At 37.2% G+C, this 20,434-nt stretch overlaps 1 protein-coding gene across 1 annotated transcript in view; it reads right to left on the minus strand.

The window, feature by feature from the left end:
* Positions 1–3,754: 3,754 nt before the first annotated feature.
* LMLN (leishmanolysin like peptidase) overlaps positions 3,755–20,434 on the minus strand; it is a 70,400-nt gene continuing 53,720 nt past the window's right edge. Inside the window, exons 14-17 of the mRNA XM_024754768.1 lie at positions 18,863–19,022; positions 16,646–16,776; positions 10,320–10,530; positions 3,755–5,943 (exon numbers count right to left, since the gene is read on the minus strand). Of these exons, the coding sequence (XP_024610536.1) occupies positions 5,843–5,943; positions 10,320–10,530; positions 16,646–16,776; positions 18,863–19,022 (603 nt within the window). The 3' untranslated portion in view covers positions 3,755–5,842. The remainder of the gene's footprint in view (positions 5,944–10,319; positions 10,531–16,645; positions 16,777–18,862; positions 19,023–20,434) is intronic.

Below are 20,434 nucleotides of genomic sequence, written 5' to 3' on the forward strand. Positions count from 1 at the left end.
GCTGAGGACTGATTTGCCTCAGATATTTCCCTTCTTCACTTTTCTCTTCATCACCATGAGGCTTATCCCTAAAGATTATTTAACACCTGTATAGCACTTACAGGCTCCCTCTTTACTCCTCTGTCAAACCTATTGTAAGAAATGCAGATTTTACACATTTTATTTACTTAGTAACAAGCATAAAGCTTTACAACTAACCAAATCATTTTAGAACAGTGGCATAACCTGTTTCATCTGACCTCTGTTAAGATTCAAGGCTCTGGGGCTGGTCTGGCAAGCTGTGCTGAGGCGCGCGACATTTGCTCTATTCTCTGTAGCTACCTCACTTCCATTAAATTTTCAGACCCTCAACCAAATATATCAAAGTCTTCACTATGTAAACACTAATGAGCACTCATGTGTGTAAGCACATGTGAAATCTCTTTCAGTCAACCTGTAGCCTTCTTAAAATGTCATTAGGAGACCTAATGGGGTGGGGTGAGGGGGGAGACAGGAGATGTTCAGATATTGTGATTTGAATATTTTCAAATGAGACAATGTCAGAAAGTTGAGTTACTGAAATTGAAAAAATTGTTAGTGGCACTGAGTGTTAAAATGGCATCGAATCTAAGATATACTAATGTCTATAGGCAGAAAAAAACATTTCTATACATATAAAATGAGAATGGGGACTTCCCTGGTGGCACAGTGGTTAAGAATCCACCTGCCAATGCAGTGGACACGGGCTCGAGCCCTGGTCTGGGAAGATCACACATGCCACGTAGCAACTAAGCCCGTGCGCCACAACTACTGAGCCTGCACTCTAGAACTTGCGAGCCACAACTATTGAGCCCATGTGCCACAACTACTGAAGCCCACGCGCCTAATAGCCCATGCTCCGCAACAAGAGAAGTCACCACAATAAGCCCATGTGCCACAACAAAGAGTAGCCCCTGCTCGCCGCAACTAGAGAAAGACCATGCACAGCAATGAAAACCCAACACAGCCTAAAATAAATAAATAAATTTATTAAAAGAAAAAAAAAATGAGAATGGTATTGGTCATCTACCAGAACATCAGATGGTGTATTTGGACTTCTATCTCCAAACAAGTCCAGTTTATTTCAAATATTAAGGAACAAACTCCTGGCAGAACACTAACAAGCTGACTTAAATAAACTGCTCCATTTCAACGTATCTACCAGAGAGTTGTTGACAAAAGACTCGTTTATGTATTGATGCCTATTAAATAAGATATATTCTATGAACATACCAAAAGGTAGTATAAACAGGTAATGTATGAGACATAGACACTTTGTCTTCAGTATACCGTACAAATAATATTGAATTTATTCAACTACTTGAAGTAATTTATTGTACATAGTTTTAGCTACTTACATGAAATATTTAAAATGTTAAAAAATCTAAATATTATCATTAAAATTTCCCACAAAGATCTCAGCTCAGCAAGTAGGTCACAGAAGCTGTGCTCAGTCCATTTCACAGTGCTTGGCTCCAGGCCACAGGGCAGGATGGCTCTGAGTGCACATGGTGAAGGCACGCCCCAGGTACGTTCTCTCAAACTACAGTCAGTTTATGAGGAAGAATCACGCTCCACACTCCACAGCCACAATTTACTTGCCGCTACCAAATGGAGTGTGGTACTTGAATGTGCAGAGCGGTCCTGCGGTGAGACTCCTGCCCCACAGCACAGAACAAATAGGACAGGAATAATCTTCAGCCAGAGACGGCTGCCCTGAATTGTTTTAGTCGGCTGTCTTTCCTGCTTAACTATTTGAGGAGGGTTATTCCCTGTAGCTTTACATAAGACCTGTCCCTATTCTTTAAGTAGGACAATTTTACTCCACGTAAAGTAAAAATTGAATTATGTTTCATAATAAACACCTCATCGTCCCCATATAGAGTGCATGGCTGTGTTTGTATTCCTCATCCAGGTTTAAAAAAATTGATGCTGTTAATTAAGTAAAGACAAGACGCAGATTAGTTTCCATTTTTATTAAAGCTGTGTTTTTTCTAAGTAATATATTACACTTAAAGTTAAATACCATAAATAAAGATTAGTTCTTAAATCTATTTTATTTATTAAAAATGTAAACAAAAAAATAATTCACCACTCCCTCCCCAACCCTGACTAAATGTATCAAAAAAAAAAAAGGTCATCCTTTCAGGTAAGTTCTTTCTTCAGAACGAGTAGCACAGACTTTATTAAAATATGTTAGTCCTCTTGGGCTGCAGGGACATGGCACGGATGACTGGTGCCAACTGTGAAACAGGTCTATGGGGCTGTGACTGAAGTCCACCTCCTCCTGCCAGGACTACTCAAATGCCCGCAGAAACGGGCTCTTCTCTCACCATTCAGTGTCCAACGACAAGGACAGCGCTAAGGCACTGAGCACAGGACACTGTGATGAACATGGTGTGTAAGCTGGCATACTCCAGGAGGTGGGTCAGAGCCAGCAGTGACCTAGCAATTCTGCATGAATTAGTCATGCAGAATATTAGAATATTCTGAATATTCATGAACATTAGTCACAGAATATTAGAGCTGGAAAGATTCTGAGAAAGCATCTAGTCATTTTACAGATGGTCTCAATCAGTGAGTCTTCTAATACTGAAGAGAATATTGATAAAATTTTATGGAATACTCTGGTATACTTATTTATGTATCTTCCTAAAACTATTTAAACTTCATTAATGTTTCACTTTCAAATATTGATAAACTCTAAACCAACATATTAGGCTGAAACTAATTTTAAGCATAATTTATAACATTTTTAGAATGACTAGTTGATCTTAACAAAAATAAGTATCCTTAAGAAATAAGTAAGGGAAAAGGATGTTTTTCAGGAGAATACAGAGGGATCTACATTAAGACTACCTAACTGCTTTCCAGTTTCTTTAAAGCTATCAGCTCAAGTCTAGCGACAAGGCTTTTGCTTCCTTCCTGTAAATTCTGTTCTTGAAAACCTGAGAGACAAATTCACTTGTTAATTTTGACATTGGCGGGGGGAGGAGGAAGGGTGAGCTGTGACAAAGCGAGAGAGAGGCATGGACATATATACACTACCAAATGTAAGGTAGATAGCTAGTGGGAAGCAGCCACATAGCACAGGGAGATCAGCTCGGTGCTTTGTGACCACCTGGAGGGGTGGGATAGGGAGGGTGGGAGGGAGGGAGGCCCAAGAGGGAAGAGATATGGGAACATATGTATATGTATAACTGATTCACTTTTTTATAAAGCAGAAACTAACACACCATTGTAAAGCCAGAGAGATGTAAAAAAAAAAATAAAATTGATATACTATTTAAATTGAAAAAAAATACTATCAAAATGAAACTAAGTCTGAACTGAAAACTGAGGTAGTCAGTTTTTATAAGGACTTGACTCTTTTGAGTCAGAAAGGGACTTCAGTCTACTATCCTCAAATCAGCTATCCCCATTCCCCTTCCCTGCCCCACCTCACTCCCACCATGGCTGCAGTCTGCATGGTCTCTTTCTCAGTGAACTGGTTTTGTGAACATAAAGAGCATTACCTGCCACAGGATATTGAAATTTAGGTCATCTCAAGTTCTTCAGTTCAAAACTTAATTCTAGCCTGCTAATTCTGCATTGAAATTTCAGATTTAAAAAATCCTTCTTTTTAGAATTTTATCAGTGGCCTTCTAAATCTTCGCTGAGTATACTATGCAGAATCAGTGATAAGCAACCACTTTCAAGACTTGTTGAAGAGGAAGGAAGACACCAGCACTGTTAGTTACCCTCAAAAACTCAAGATTTCTTAACACCATACTTTACCAGGTTCTACGTTTGTGCAGAGAAAACACTGGGCTACCAGATTCCAAGCTTAACAAATATATATATAGAAAAAATGTCATCTATAATATTTTCTTCAGAAAGTCATTAGTGCAAATATAATTATATCAATAAAAAGTAAAGCAAAAATATATTTCAAGTATAAAAAGCACCATGCTCAGAAACAATACTACCTAAATGGCATTACTGCACAACAGTCAAAATATAATTGAACCTATCACTGTGAGTCTCAAATATATTATGAATCCATATTATTTTTGGTGAAATTCTTTGTACAACTTTGCAGGATGATTCATAATCACATTGGGTATATAAGTTTAGATTTTTATAACTTTCTTGAAAAATATACTCTACATTTTTCTCTGACTTTTCATGATTTAAAGTATGCAGAACGTAGGCAGAAACACCATTGGTATTAGATTTTCTTCAGCTGAGGCTGGCTATGCTAGAGACCCCCAGCTTTTCACAATGACAAATACCTCCAATTTAAAATTGTAGGCAAATAAGTATTTTAAATGTACGCATTTTTTTAAAAAAAGGTGACTTTCCTCTATGCTGGAGTTGCTGTTTGGCTCCAGTGCCAAACAATAAGTTGGAATTACTCCTTAGTAATTATGCTGTTTGTTCACTTAGCAGTTTCTTAAACTGAGTGCTCAATAACTGTATGCTGAATTAAAGGGCCAACCAGTGAATGAATGAATGCATGTCCAAGGGCTATGTTTCTAATGCCACAGGACTTCATTAGCTTTAGAGAGAAAAACTGGGCATCATTCATCATTAAATATTTTCAAATTGGGTTTACTAAGTAGGGTTGGTCAGCTCTAGTACAAGAGCAGAATTGCTTCTGGGGACCAGAATCTATGGGTGACAGAAAGAGTGTCAAATACAAGAGGTAAAAGACATTACCTCCTTTTAAAGCAACGGTAACCTTCTGACTTCTGTGGACTAAGCCATACCCTGTGTGGTAAAGTGGACCCTATTGGATAGGCCCTACACCAAACATACACTTTGCTATAAACAATTCAGACCATCTTGTTTCGACTTATATCTTTTCTTTTTACACATAAAATAATTTTCAGAGAGTCAAATTCTTCTGTAACAACTCCTAAGCCCACTTGAAAATAACTGCATACCTGTCTATACCAGAATTTCTTTTTATCTTCATTGGTCAAAAAGGAAAGTTCTATTTTTGTTGGATTGCAGTTGTCATAACTATTATCTGAAAAACATACAATTAGGTTTTCTTTTATTTGCATGTCTTCAATGTTTTCACAGGGCAGAGTATTTTTCTCTCTCTGCTTCCCAGTTTTTCAAGTCATTATTAAACTAATGGAGAATACAACTGGAAGCTACTCTCTGAAGATCAATTAGTACAGATACAACTACCAACACCTAATGGTTCAGCAGGAAACTGCCACACAGCTGGTTTGAAAAGGCTAGCATGGTTAAATCATAAGATTTAGCAAAACATAATTTTAAAAAAAAACAATGAGAACAATGATTTAGGTGTACCATATACAGTCATTAAATTCAAAATAGGTATAATAGTGATGTAGAAATCCCAATTCAAGTTATTTTCTGTAAGTCAAAGGACAATTTATACTTTTGAGGACAGGGTCCACAACTTATAACCTTGTAATGATTAGCTGTTCTTTAAATTATTGCAGCAGTGATGAACTTTCCCATTGTTTTAGGTTAATGAAAATGCTGAGGTATGTAATAAATGAATTTTTCACCTATTATCCCATTTTCAAAGGAAAACTTCAAGAAGAGTATTTATCCTGAAAAATAAAGAGACTTGGTGATTTGGAATTCCTCCTCCTTCTCCAAACTTTGAGGCTGTTGGGTTGCTGATGAGGAGTGATTGCTGTGAAGCTCTGCTTCAAGATCTGATTATGGTCAACACTTCCAAGCCAAAGTCAGGAATGCCACTTCTGCCATCTGCATAGGCTGGCACTCGCCCAGATTTTGTGCTTTGTTCAGAGGAACATGACACAAAGGAATGTCTTCAGAATTCACTTTTCCATTCCTAATGCCATACGCACAGAAGAAATCCAGCCAGCAGAGGAAACAGATTGCCTAGCAGAAGCCAAAGGGTAACCACTGGGCTAGAGGAACAGGAACAGAGATCTAGGGTTGAAAACAAAAAATTGACTTTCCACAGACATTTTTGGAAAAAATTATACCAACTAAAATGTTGACAGATGAGTAGAGGTAACTATTAAAAGGTGAAGAAGGACTACCTTGAAGAGTAGAATCAAGAGTGACTTCCTGAAATCCATATATGCAAAGTCTTTTTTTATATTTACAGAAAAAGAACAAAATATTTATGTAGGAGAAAAGAAGATGTACCTACCATATCAAGGTTCAAAATCAGCACCCAAGAAAAGACAGGGTAGTATCCTGGCAAAGCTAAAGATGCTACACAGGAAAGTAAATGAAATTCTTGGCTATTCTGACATGGGATGCTGGACTCTCTTCTATTCTACCTTGTCCCTTCTAAGTAGGGTGACCCTATAATTTATCATCCCATATCAGGACATTTTGAGATAAGCGTTGAAATAAATTTCTAGTCTCAAGATGGAGCCTCTCCTGCCCATGGCGCCACAACAGCAAATTAAAACTTAGATAACTTTCATGTTTGTGTAAATGCTCCACTTGACCAGAACCACAGAATATCCAATCAGCCAATCTCCAACCGCCGAGCCAGGGTGGGCTCTATACTTATTTCTTTGTTCCTTGATCTTTCTAAATAAGGTTAGATACTTAACCCCGGCCCATCAACCTAAGCTGAGTACTTCTTCCTTGTTTCCTGCTTGTAGCCCTTTTCCCTTATTTTACAGTTCTCTGGACTCCTGAGAGTAGAGACTGCCTGTGTGAAATAAAATTTGCTTTGATCAACTAAATTGTTCTCTTTGATAATTTTAACACAAGGGAATTATTAGTAATCATACCAGGACAATAGGCACGTGGACTGTCTCAGGCAAAACAGGACATACGGAACCAATCTCTAAATATCTACCCATCTATCCATATCACCCCAGGCTTGATTTGGAAACAGCAGAAGATTCTATGAGTTTTGGGCAGTAGGAGTATATTTTAATTTATCTAAGAGTTGTTCTAACAGCTAAAACTATTTCCCCCAAACAATTCTCAGAATGGAGTACATATTTTAGCAGTCAAGAGACCAGGTCAACCTGACTTTATTTCAGGATGAGTTGTCTTTTCTACTATTTTGACCAATAAAGAACCAACCAAGCTTCAAGTCTGACTTGCTTAAAAGGTAAGAAAAAAAGGACTGTTTTTTCAGCTATAGAATTAATAAAATGATAATGTTAAGGCACTGGAGCTTGTTCTTCTGAGAACTATACAGTGTGGAATAAGTATTTTAAAAAATTATTTCACTGTATGTAATACAAGTAAACCATGGAGAACTTATATTCTTCCCCAATGGAACCAGCTGGCAATTGTTAAATGTTAGAAAAATCAATCCTTCTCAAAGTATGGTACCTGAGTCAACAACATCAGCATCACCTGGGAACTTCTCAGGCTCCAACCCAGATCTTCTGAGTCAGAAACTCTGGGGGTGAGTCGTAGCAATCTGTGTTTTAACATGATTCTGATGCATGCTAAAGTTTGAGAACTTCTGAGCTCGAGCTGCAATGTCCAATATGGCAGCCATTAGCTATAAGTGCTATTTAAATTGAAACTAACCAAAATGAGATGAAATATTTAGCTCCTCCATCACAGTAGCCACATTTCACATGTTTAATAGTCACATGTGGCTAATGACTATTGTATGGGACAGCACAGATTATAGAACATTTCCATCACCCCAGAAAGGTCTACTGGGTAAGTTCTGGCTAATGACTATTGTATGGGACAGCACAGATTATAGAACATTTCCATCACCCCAGAAAGGTCTACTGGATACGTTCTGGCCTACAACATCAGGTAGAGTGGTCTTGGCTGGAATAAGAAATAGACCCTGGAGTCACTAATAACACAGGCATATCCCTTTATCTCCCGATTCTCAATTTGGCACAAAGGAAATAGGAGGAGAACTGAACTAACTGTTGTTTATCTACTGTTGGTACTAACATTTAACAAGCTATTAAAATATTAATGGCCGCTCTGGAACATTTGTTGTCCTTCAAAAACACTGCACTTTCTGTGACAGTACTCCTTAAAAAGGAAAGATACAAAGAGCGTGTTTCAAAATGAATCAGAGACTATCAGATCTCGGTTTTGATCTGAACCTCATTAGCCGTAACAGTGAATATATCACTTAATCTCTTTATACCTTAGTTTTCTCATGTGTAAAATGATAATTCCTACCTCATTAGGTTTTGTGATGATTAAACACAATGATATAGACATAAAGCACTCAGCAAAGTGTCTAGCATTTAATAAATAGAAACAAAACAACCTCCACAATCTGAAGAGATCAGAAAATTTAGAAATAAATCTTTCATATTCACTAGTGGAAACTATGCCTAAAAGGTATCTATTCCTTTTTTTTTCCTAAAAGGCATCTATTCTTGTAATATTTTATACATTTTTCAAAACTGTGGTAGTGATTTGGAGGTTACAATCCTTTTTTGAGCATGCGTCCTCATAGAACTGGTTAACAGGGGAAGAAATCACAACATAGTACCACAGTATCAGAAGGGTGACTACAAAGAGGGAGCTGGATAAGAAGTCAAGTCTAGGGCGCAGGTTGGTGGAGGGGGTGGGGTCATTTGCAATCTCTACTCCCCACCTCATTTCAACAGATTCACTTGTCTTTGCCATGCTCCAAGGACAGGAACTAATCACTTCACAGATCCTTGAACTAGTCTGGCTTTCTCATTTCTACACATTTTACTGTACTCCTAAGATTCTTACCCCTGAACCAGCTGGAGTAACTCTCTCTTTAACTCAACTCTAACTGCTAATGGCTCAATCAATGCTCATCTCTTGGACATTGAAATGATGATATTTCTTATAGTTAACTCTGAGATTAGGCCTGAGCATGGGAACTCCATCAGAACCACCTATTTGTAGACTAGCAGCCCTTTAATTCTAGCCAAAGCAATTTAACAGTAACAAAATCAAGTCATCCTATCACTTCATATGAAAGTTAACTAAGAATATTTAACACTACATTTATCATATACCATATCAAAAGGACCTAAGATCTTTTAATTCATTGTGCATTACTATTATAACTGCAGAAAACTCAGCTGGCTCACAGGAGTTAAGTGAAAAGAGTTAACACAGCAGGCCTGAGATGGCCATCATTTGAAAGTCCTGTTTGCAAGAACGGCCTTTAGCTGGTGTCTGGGAAGTGGTTTCTTCCAGACTTCACCCACTGTCCCCTTTCCCTTTGCTGATTCTGCTTTGTATCTTTTTGCTTTAACAAAGCTTAGTCGTAAGTACAACTAGAGGCTGAGTCCTTTGAGTCCTAGAGAGTCATGAAATCTGGGGGTGGTCTTAGGCACCCCTAACACAAGTATTAATCTCCCCAAATTCACCCTCTACTTATAGCCCATGTCTTGATAAAGGCCCCAGAATGTGGGAAAGAAAGGAAATTAAATTTTAGAGGTGAAGAAACTTTGAGCTATAAAGTGAACGTAGCCCTTTGTTTTCAACCAGACCATGGAGCAAGCAAAGGGCTATACAGTTCCATTTAAAAAATACCTCCAGTTGAGAAAATGAAACATGGCCTATTCCAAAATATCAAACTGTCATAAAATCTCATAGGTCATTTAATTAAAATATCATAGACCATAGGTCAAAGCTTTTATTGAGAGTTCATGAGTTCTGCTTTTAAAACTCTTAGAAATGGGTCATCAGCCTCAGTTTGCACATCTTCATCAACAGGGAATGCACTCTTCTCAAGAGAGTCCCTTCTATTCCTCTCCTGGTTCTAAAGGATTTTACTGGAATCTGTCTCCCTACAACTTTAATTCATTGTTCTCAGTCCTACTCTCTGGAGTCTCACAGAATGAGTAATATATCTCTCAGTGAAAACCACTGTCTTTGCCAGCCTGTCTTTCTATCTCACTGCGTATATTTGCATCTCCCTGCACCTTTCTCTTCTTTGTGGGCATGTCAATCCCTTCTTTGAGCATCTTTTCCAGTGACTTTCCCGCTCTTTCGCCTCACCTAGTTATAATATAACTAAAATATATTTAATTGCTTTTTGTATTCATGAACAGAATTTTTACTCTTACTTTCAAAATGAACGGCTGAAACATTAACTTTTTGTAACCTTCAATGAATGTTTTTGTGCAAGTCAGAGGTTCTTCACATATCGAAAGTTTCCTCACCCTCACTCTTACTGAAGAGAGGTGTCAAGTCTACCTACGTTCAATTTCTAACCACGGAGGGAAGGTGATCTTCCCATAAAACTGCAATTAGAAGAGAAGACGCGCAACCTGTTTTAGAGCTTCCTTGCAGGGCATTTTCAACATCTTGTAAGAAAAGTCCTTCTCTGTACTCCAACCACAGAGACTACTCACCTAGGGGTAGAGCTCGGGTCAAGTTAGTAGTTGGAGGATCTGTTTCTGGGGGACAGAGCTCACAGAAGTCCCAACATGATGGGCAGAGCAAGTTTCCATCGTGAATCCAGCCATTCATCTGAATACTGACAGGGAGGACCTGCCCGGCCCGACTACACAAATATGAAGTATCCTGAACCCAAACCTTCAGACCTTGTGGAGAACAAGAAACCTTCAAAAAGTGAAAAAAAAAAAAAAATCAGATCAGTAAGATTCTAGTATGTGAGCCTTCTCCCTCTACTGTAGGAAAATATGGCAGAATTTACTAAAAATGCTGGCTATAAAAGACAATTTGGAATGTGGGCCTCATTTAATTTCATATAAAGAGGGTTAAATTATTCATGTTCTAAAAGAATTTCACTCTGTGGTAGTAGTAGTTCTTAGACTTTTTGTCTAGAACCTTTTAAAAAATCTAATGAAAGCTATGGACACTTCCTGAAAAAAACAAGGTAACATACAGCTTTACATAAAATTTGGATTCACAGACCCCTGAAGCCAAGTTATCAATAATAACATTTCTGTAGATTCTAGTATCCTCCTATAATTCAGGTTAAATGTCTGTCAAAGAGCCATGAATCATGTCACTTTTTCTACAAGTTGCTAAATTTTGTAACTCAAATTTTTTTAGTTGTTTTAAATTATAAAAATAGGGCTTCCCTGGTGGTGCAGTGGTTAAGAATCCGCCTGCTGATGCAGGGGACACAGGTTCGAGTTGTGGTCCGGGAAGATCCCACATGCCGCACCCAACTAAGTGCATCCAACTAAGCCTGCGTGCCACAACTACTGAGCCTGCGCTCTAGAGCCCGCGAGCCACAACTACTGAAGCCTGCGTGCCTAGAGTCCGTGCTCCGCAACAAGAGAAGCCACCACAATGAGAAGCCCGCACACCACAACGAAGAGTAGCCCCTGCTCTCCACAACTAGAAAAAGCCCATGCATAGCAACGAAGACCCAATGCAGCCAAAAATAAATAAAATAAATTATAAAAACAATATATGCTCATTGTAAAAAAAAAAGCACACTGTATAGAAATGACATAGTAAAAGTTTGTTATTCATTATCCCTATCCCAGATCCTCTGCTCAGAGATGAAAATGGTCACAGTGATTTTATACAACTGGTAACATCTTTAAAAGCAGGATTCATATCTCATATATAAGGGGTAACTAATGAAATCAATTTTAAAAAACAAACATATTAAAGTTAACTGAAAATTTATGACTGTGTTGTCTTCAAAGTTGTTTTTTTTAAAATAAATTTTATTTATTTATTTATTCATTCATTCATTCATTCTGGCTGAGTTGGGTCCTTGCTGCTGCGCACGGGCTTTCTCTAGTTGCTGAGAATGGGGGCCACTCCTTATCGCAGTGCACAGGCGTCTCATTGTAGTAGCCGCTCCCATTGTGGAACACAGGCTCTAGGTGTGCAGGCCTCAGTAGCTGTGGCATGCGGGCTCAGCAGTTCTGGCTTGTTGGATCCAGAGTGCAAGCTCAGCAGCTGTGGCGCACAGGCTTAGCCACTCGGTGGCATGTGGGATCCTCCCAGACCAGGGCTTGAACTCTCATTCCTTGCATTGGCAGGTGGACTCCCAACCACTGTGCCACCAGGGAAGCCCTCAAAGTTGTTTTCTAAAAAGACTTTACATTATGCTACTTCACCTTAAATATTTCTGGATCTTCTCTCCTGGAACTATCTTCAAAGAAAGTGCATGGTTCTGAGTATGTTTGATGGTGGCAAATTTTTACTTTGCAAGTAGATGTAATTTTTGGAAATACCCAAAACTTGCCCAGATCCAAGTCTGGTAAAGGCAGTTGACTAAACTGATTAAGACTAGGTCAACATAGGTATGATGTAAAATACTGAAATTGACTTCTTAGATGGCTATTAAACTATCTCTAAAAGCAATTTAAAAAGGAGTTCCAAAAGTGTTTTTCAACAATGGAGTCATTTTAAAAACAACTCTTTTCATCAATTAAGTTTAAATATAACATTCATTTGGAAATTTAAGTTATGATAAGCTATCAAGAAAATAAACAACAAAGTGTAAACTCTTCTATAAGTCTGTCATTCAATGACCCACACCCAGTAAGCATCACCACAGCTGCAATGCAATGTAATCATTCTTTTAAGTGAGAATTGACTGGGTATTGTGCTTGGTGCTGAAAAGGATACCAAAGAAGTCCATGACACAGTGCCTGACCTCTAGCAGCTTTAATTGAGGAGAGAAGGGTAGGATATACAAATTTCCCCCCAAAATTAACAGTGTCAGACTGTTTTATGATAAAGATTTAATAAGAGGCAATAAGAAAAAGAACAACAAAGATTAGAAAGTTTCATGGAATAAAGCATTTATATTCTAAAGATGTGCACAGGGCTTGCATCACAGTGAGGGAGACATGTTGTGAGCTGGTGGGCTGTGTCAGAGTCCAAGTGGGTGAGGAAAGTAACCGCATAGGGGTGAATGAAGATGGAAAGGATGTGAACAGAACAAATAATAAGCATATTAAGGACAAAGAGAACCAGATTTCTCACTGCTTGAAAGAAGAGTTACAAATATGGGAAGGGAGAAAACTAAAATGAATTATTTGGTGTTAAACTGGAATCAAAGATACTGGTACAAACTCGTGGTTATATATATGCACATGTATGAGTATATATAAAATTACATACACACATATATTTCATAGCTCTGTTCACCAAGAAGGCCTGGGGAGCAGCTGTATCCCAACAGCAATGAACAATACATCTAGCACCCAGACTTTTTTTTATTTTTTTTGCAGTACACGGGCCTCTCACTGTTGTGGCCTCTCCTGTTGTGGAGCACAGGCTCCGGACACGCAGGCTCAGCGGCCATGGCTCACAGGCCCAGCCGCTCCGTGGTATGTGGGATATTCCCGGATTGGGGCACAAACCCGTGTCCTCTGCATCGGCAGGTGGACTCTCAACCACTGCGCCACCAGGGAAGCCCCCCAGACTTTATTTTTTTATCTTTTAAATAAATTTATTTATTTATTTTTGGCCGCGTTGGGTCTTTGTTGCTGTGCACAGGCTGTCTCTAGATGTGGCAGGCGGGGGCTACTCTTTGTTGTGTTGCTTGGGCTTCTCGTTGAGGTGGGTTCTCTTGTTGCAGAGCACGGGATCTAGGTGTGTGGGCTTCAGTAGTTGTGGTATGCAGGCTCAGTAGTTGTGGCTCGTGGGCTCTAGACCACAGGCTCAGTGGTTGTGGCACAGGGGCTCAGTGGCTCTGCAGCATGTGGGTCTTCCCGGACCACGGCTCAAACCCCTGTCCCCTGCATTGGCAGGCGGATTCTTAACCACTGGGCCACCAGGGAAGTCCCTAGCACCCAGACTTTAGTCTCTAAACACCTCACTCCACTAAAAGAAACAAGAGCTCCATGGAGAAATGATTAATTCCAGGGCTGTGGCAAAGAAACAAGATGAGCCTAGAATATCTTGTGCTAGAAAGCAAGGAAATAGTTAAAAAGATAGGACAGCCAAAAGGACACAGGAACCAACCTGAAGGGCTCCCTCCCTTTGGCTAAATCTGGGGCAACTTAAATATCCAAATAAATAATGATAGTAATGGTAATACCCACTGAATAAAATGCAATCTGTGAGTCAATACAGATTTAAATGCATAAATAATAAAATGAAGGTATGATAAGAAATAAGTTATTGATATAGTACGTTTCCCCCCAAATACTTATTAATTAAAAAGGGAATTAATTAAAAGAGAAAAACAGTAACTTGACAGTGGAGAAGCCTGGTAGACACCAGCAAGTTAACATGACCAGCAAAGGGACAAATCAAGAGTGCACCACCAGGGACTTCCCTGGTGGTCCAGGGGTTAAGAATTGTCTTGCAATGCAGAGGATGCTGGTTTGATCCCTAACTGGGGAACTGGGATCCCACATGCCATGGGGCAACTAAGCCCGTGCACCACAATTAGAGAGCCCACATGCCGCAACTAATGAGTCCGCACAGCACAACTAGAGAGAAGCCCGTGCACTGCAACGAAAGGTCCTGCATGCCACAACTAAGACCTGATGCAGCCAAAATAATAAATATTAAAAAAAAAAAAGTGTACCACCAAAAAAACACAAGCATCACTTCTGTGATATTACTGCCCAAAACATATTACGTGAATTTAATCATGAGGCAACATCAGGCAAACCCAAATGGAGACACATCATAGATAAGAACTGGCTTGTAATCGTTAAAAGTGTCAAGGTTATGAAAGTCAAGAAAAGACTGAGGAACTGTTCCAGATTGAAGGAGACCAGAGATGTGACAACTACTCAATATGTGATATCAGTGCAGATCCTATTACTACACGGACATTATTGGGACAATTGGCAAAACTTGAACGGGGTCCAAGAATTAGATGTATCAGTGTTATTTCCTGATTTTTTTGGTAGTACTGTGGTCATATAGGAGGATGTCCTTGTTTATAAGGAATACACATTAACGTATTTAGGGGTGAAGGGGCAGACTATCAGCAATTTGCACTTAAATGACCAATATTTTTGTACCATTCTTGCAACTTCTCTGTCAAAATAAGTAAAACAAAGAACAGAAAACAAAACAGCTAATCCAAATGCTAATTGTTTGGAAATCATGCACATTTTCCCATATAAATGGTTGTGAGTATTAAATTAGCAAAATTAACCAACAACACTAGGTACTACAGGGAAGCCAAGTACATTCAGTCTTTGTAGATGGTATTACAAATCTACGTAATCCCTTTGTGGTGGTGGTGGTGGTGTAGAGAAGACATTAAAACAGGCTGAAAAGGTTATCCTCCTATTATAGTTCACACTGTTCCAGCTTTATCCCCTTTATCCTAATAAAAAGGTAAAGCATGTAAATATACTTACAAAAGCATTTTTATATAGTGAAAAGTGAAAATTAATTCAATATCTCACAGGAAAATGACTTCCCTAATTATGATACTTTAAAATGATGCAATGTTCTACAGCTATGAAGAACAGTAAGTATTATTATTGGGAGAACTTGGAAAAGGTATCTTGGTCTGTATAAAAAGTACTAAGTCACTAAAACAAAATTATGTATTCTGATTACAACTAGATCAAAACTATGTATTTAAGCAATACATAATCTTTAATAGAATGAATTCATCAGAAAATGGTTGCTGGATTATAGTTGTCAGATTATAGGATTATAGCTGGAAAGTATTTTTAATTGTCTTTTATAAGGGTTCAAAGGTAATTTTACATGAATTGTATGGTGTGAGTTATACCTCAATAAAGCAGTTACCAAAAAAAAGAGTTAATTTTAAAGAAACTTTAAAAATAATAAGTTAAATTGTTAGCTACATTAGTCCATTTAACTCTTGTAGGTGAAATGGCACAACAAATTCTTATGTTTGAGTTTTCAGGATCACACTCTCTTCCCTGATGTCCGTTAGTAGGCTATGGAATATTCATTAGGTTTGATGCTCCTAAGTTACAGAATGCCTGTATCTTAGTAAGTTCTATGGTGATGCAGTCATTTAATATCAGACATGCAAATAATAAATTAAGAAAGTAGTAGTTTGCTGTCTTTGGACTTCTAATTTCAAAGGAAAAAAATCTACTATTAATCAGTAGTTGATTTATTAATTCTTAAATACACGCTTTCTTCAGATTTTACAAAATAAATTATAGTTTTTTTTCCATTACAAATTAGTTTTAAAGAACAAAATTACAGAACTTCCCTGGTGGCACAGTGGTTAAGAATCCACCTGCAATGCAGGGGACACGGGTTTGATCCCTGGTCCGGGAAGATCCCACATGCTGCGGAGCAACTAAGCCTGTGCACCACAACTACTGAGCCTGTGCTCTAGAACCCGTGAGCTACAACTACTGAGCCTGTGTGTCACAACTACTGAAGCCCACTTTGCAACAAGGAGAAGCCACCGCAATAAGAAGCCCACGCGCAGCAGCGAAGACCCAACGCAACCAAAAATAAATAAATAAATATTAAAAAAAGAACAAAATTACATGTTTCCTAATATTTCCTTAGGATCTATGCCCAGAGGCAAAATTGTTATAAAACTTGCTGATATACAGCAACTATATATAATTTTTAAACAGAGAAGGGCAATTTCTCTCAAAGAAATGACAATATTTTGATAAAACAAATACACAAACTAATATTTACAATGAATAAGTTAAAGTATTAATAAGTAGAAATAAAAGATATAAAATGTATTTGAAAATATAAAAACCATATAATGAGATACAATTATGTAATATTTGGTACTGTTATTAACAATCATATGGTTTACCTGATAGCATCCACTCCCCCAGTCTGGGTAACTCAGCTTCCTTTCACACTTTTCCATGACAAATGCTGATTTCTGAATTAGACAAACTGAATGAGGTCCATACTTTTCAGCACCATAGTTTTTAAAAAGGTCTGAAGCAAATCAGAAAAGTTTTCTTTATTAAAAATTGACTTTGGGCTCAAAGAATAAGAAATTGAAGTATTCCACTCTTATAATTAAAAGTTGCTTTAAAAATAAAACATGTTTCATGGAAATTTTCAATTAAAAAAAATCAAGACAGAGGGTTCCAAACTCAAACTGGATTCTCAATAAAGCAATTAGTAGGCTAATTATTATATCAGAAACAAGAGATAAAATTGGGCCTAAAGCAACTAAGTTAAATATGTAGAGGAAATGGCACTAAGAGTCACCTTCAATGGTGTCCTAAATAGGAGTCACTTCCCAAGTGACCCAGATAGGATGAGGCCAAGTGATTTATATAATGAAGATTTTTTTGGAGTGCTGCAACTTTTGCAAGACGTTCTTGTAGTTTCAACTTATGCCATCTCCTGGAAGTCAATAAATGACAGGTTGAGCTGGTCTTAGACTAAGCACAAACCTACAGAGGTATGGGGCAGACTAAATGACCCCTAACTAGCTAATGGACAAAGGAATGAAGTCCTTAAAGTCTAGAAATTAAAAAAAAAAAAAAAGCCTAGGAATAATTTTCTCTCTTTGCACTTAATACAAGTTTCACCTTTTGAAAGCAGAGTTCAATTAGCCCATTTTGAAATATTATAAAGATAAAAATTTTATGTCAGTTTAAAAAATCTTAATTGTATAAGCTAAGAAATAAAATGTAAAACAATAAAACAGAACTTTATATTTCTTTATTTATGAATATTTCAAAGTCTTCAAAACACATAGTGATCATTGTCAAAAAAAAGAAAAGAGGGGTCAGGCCAACCCTGAGGCCAAATCCTGAGAAATACCTGTTTTTATAAAGAAATTTTTATTGAAACAGAGCTATACTCATTCACTTACATATTATCTGTAACTGCTTTCACACTTAACAGCAGAGCTGAAAAGTTGCAACAGAGACTGCATGACCCATAAAGCCTAAAATATTTACTATCTTGCTTTTTATAATAAATATTTGCCAACTCCAGCTCTAAAACATTAAAATGTGATATCTTTGGCAAACCCATAATTGACAAATATGTGCATTTCTTTTGCTGTAACATGCAACTGTTGCGTAGTTATGTCATTAGACATTTATTAAGTAGGTGTGATGGGAAAAAAATGACTGTACAGATCCAGTTACATCTGCCAGGTTTAAGAATAAAAGGAAAAAAATTATGGAAATTTTAATTTTAAATGATTTAGTCTGAAATAAAGTATGGAATGGGGGCGAGGAGGAAAGGACCAGGTTGAAAATTTTGATGACCACAGGCAGAAAAACTACTTATTGCTCTTGATTAACAAATCAGATGTGAGAACATTTTGTTTACAAAGGTGGTTAGTATGAGCTATAACTACTATTGCTGAATATCCAATTGCCATACTGTTTATTTCCTTGATGACCTGTTCATTTACTAAATGGGAATAAATAAGATGGCAATACTAGCCATGGGACAACAGTATTATTCTGATATCTGGAGAATGACACGTTATGTCTAAATTACATAAAATGCACACTCCTCAGGAGAGGAAAGAATAGGATACCTAATACGATTTAATAAAAAGAGTTCTGCATTGGAGGATCTTGCACTGACATCAATTAAACATATTACTTAGTAGCTCTTCCCTCATCTGTGAAATTCAATAATATCTTCTCTATGTCTCTTGTCAGGTTTTTAGAAGAACGAAATGATAAAAGTGAAATTGTTTTGCAAATGAAAAGTGTCATGCAAATATAAGGTATTACTAAACGGTAGTGTGTGTACACACATGTGCAAGTATATCTAATAGCTAACAATCCTTTCTATGTATTGTAATTCTAAGCACTTACTGTATTAATTCAGTTAATTCTCACAACTCTATGACAGGTATTATCTCTTTTGTACAGAGGAGAAAACTGAGGCACAGAGAAGTTACTTTGAACAGGTGGATAGCAGTGGAACCACAACATAAACTCAGACAATCTGGCTCCAGGGTCTGTATCCTTAACCACTATTTTGTATTGCTGATATATACTTTTAATATATATATAACATTTAATTTCACTAAACTACTAACCTGGTTGATTTTCCAATACTCTACAATCTGAGCTGCGCTGATATTCACCACTTAAATGCCAACTGAATTCCTGACTGAAAGGGCAGTAGTCAGCAATTTCTACTGAACCACCATAATAAGGTAGATCTTCTGCAGGTACTCCACTGAGTTCATCAAAGTACTACAAAGAAAAAAATATTAGGAAGGCAGGAGAGTAAGAAACATTCTATATAATCAAAACAAAGCCCACAGGCAATTTATAGCAACCAATTAATGCTGTATAACACAAAGAAGATATTAATCTATTTTTTTCATACATAGTACAACACAAAGATAGTTAATATACTACCTGAGGGGTATTTTGAGGTTGTTGTAGTTTTAGAAATAATCAAGCTAAGTAAATTAGTCTGTTTTTTATTAGATGACAAATTTGACTAATGTTTTAAAAGGATGAATAGGAATAGTTTTAAGAGCTGACAAAACACAAAACTAATGCATAGAATTAAGATGTTTTAAATTTAATGTACTTCAAGTGTTTTTAGAATTTATATGTTGTTTTGACAAACTTGAAAAACCATAAGAAAATGAATGAGATCATATATATAAAATACTTTGAACACCAAAGGAACAAGGTACCAGATAAATTTTAAAGATTTCACATTTTAAATTATATTACTAAGAGTAGAAATATATAGTTGCCATCTTCTGGTGTCTAAAGCACTCAGCGTGGCCATAAACATATGTAGGAAGCTCAAAATTTAGCAACAATCACTTTAAATTCACTTCTGAGATATCATTTCTGACTAATGGGTCCTTTGTCAATGGCAGGCAGAGCTGAGGCTTTTTTTAGAAATAGCCACTTCAACAAAAAACTTAAAGGTCAAATCAGAGATTCAGACTGGACACATGGGACCATTTCCTTCACCTTTCAGATCTCATTAGGCAAACTTTTCTAAAGCAGAACTTTCAAGTCTTCTAATTAACTGGACTACAGTACCTTACTCTATTTTATTTCCTTTTTAAAAAAATTTTTTATTTTATAATGGGTGTAGTTGATTAATAATGTTGTGTTAGTTTCAGGTGTACAGCAAAGTGATTCAGTTATACATGTATCTATTGTTTTTCAAATTCTTTTTCCATTTAGGTCATTACAGAGCATTCAGCAGAGTTCCCTGTGATATACAGTAGGTCTTTATTGGTTATCTATTTTAAATATATCAGTGTGTACATGTCAATCCCAAACTCCCAATCTATCCCTCCCCCTCCCCCTTCCCCCCTGGTAACCATAAGTTCATTCTCTTAAGTCTGTGAGTCTGTTTCTGTTTTGTAAATAAGTTTAGTTGTATCATTTTTTAAAGATTCTGCATGTAAGTGATATATTTGTCTTCTTCGGTTAGTTTCTTTCTTTAAAGAACCTTGTTTTTGATATAAAGAGGAAGACTTTGGAAATAATTAAAAAGAAAATACAAACAATTTATAAAAAAACAGATCAAAATAGGGACTTCCCCAGTGGTCTAGTGGTTAAGACTCCATGCTCCCAATGCAGGGGGCCCAAGTTCGAACCCTGGTCAGGGAACTAGATCCCACAAGCCA

The sequence above is a fragment of the Neophocaena asiaeorientalis genome, unplaced genomic scaffold, assembly GCF_003031525.2.
Source record: "Neophocaena asiaeorientalis asiaeorientalis breed wild unplaced genomic scaffold, Neophocaena_asiaeorientalis_V1.1 scaffold423, whole genome shotgun sequence".
Lineage (NCBI taxonomy): Eukaryota > Metazoa > Chordata > Mammalia > Artiodactyla > Phocoenidae > Neophocaena > Neophocaena asiaeorientalis.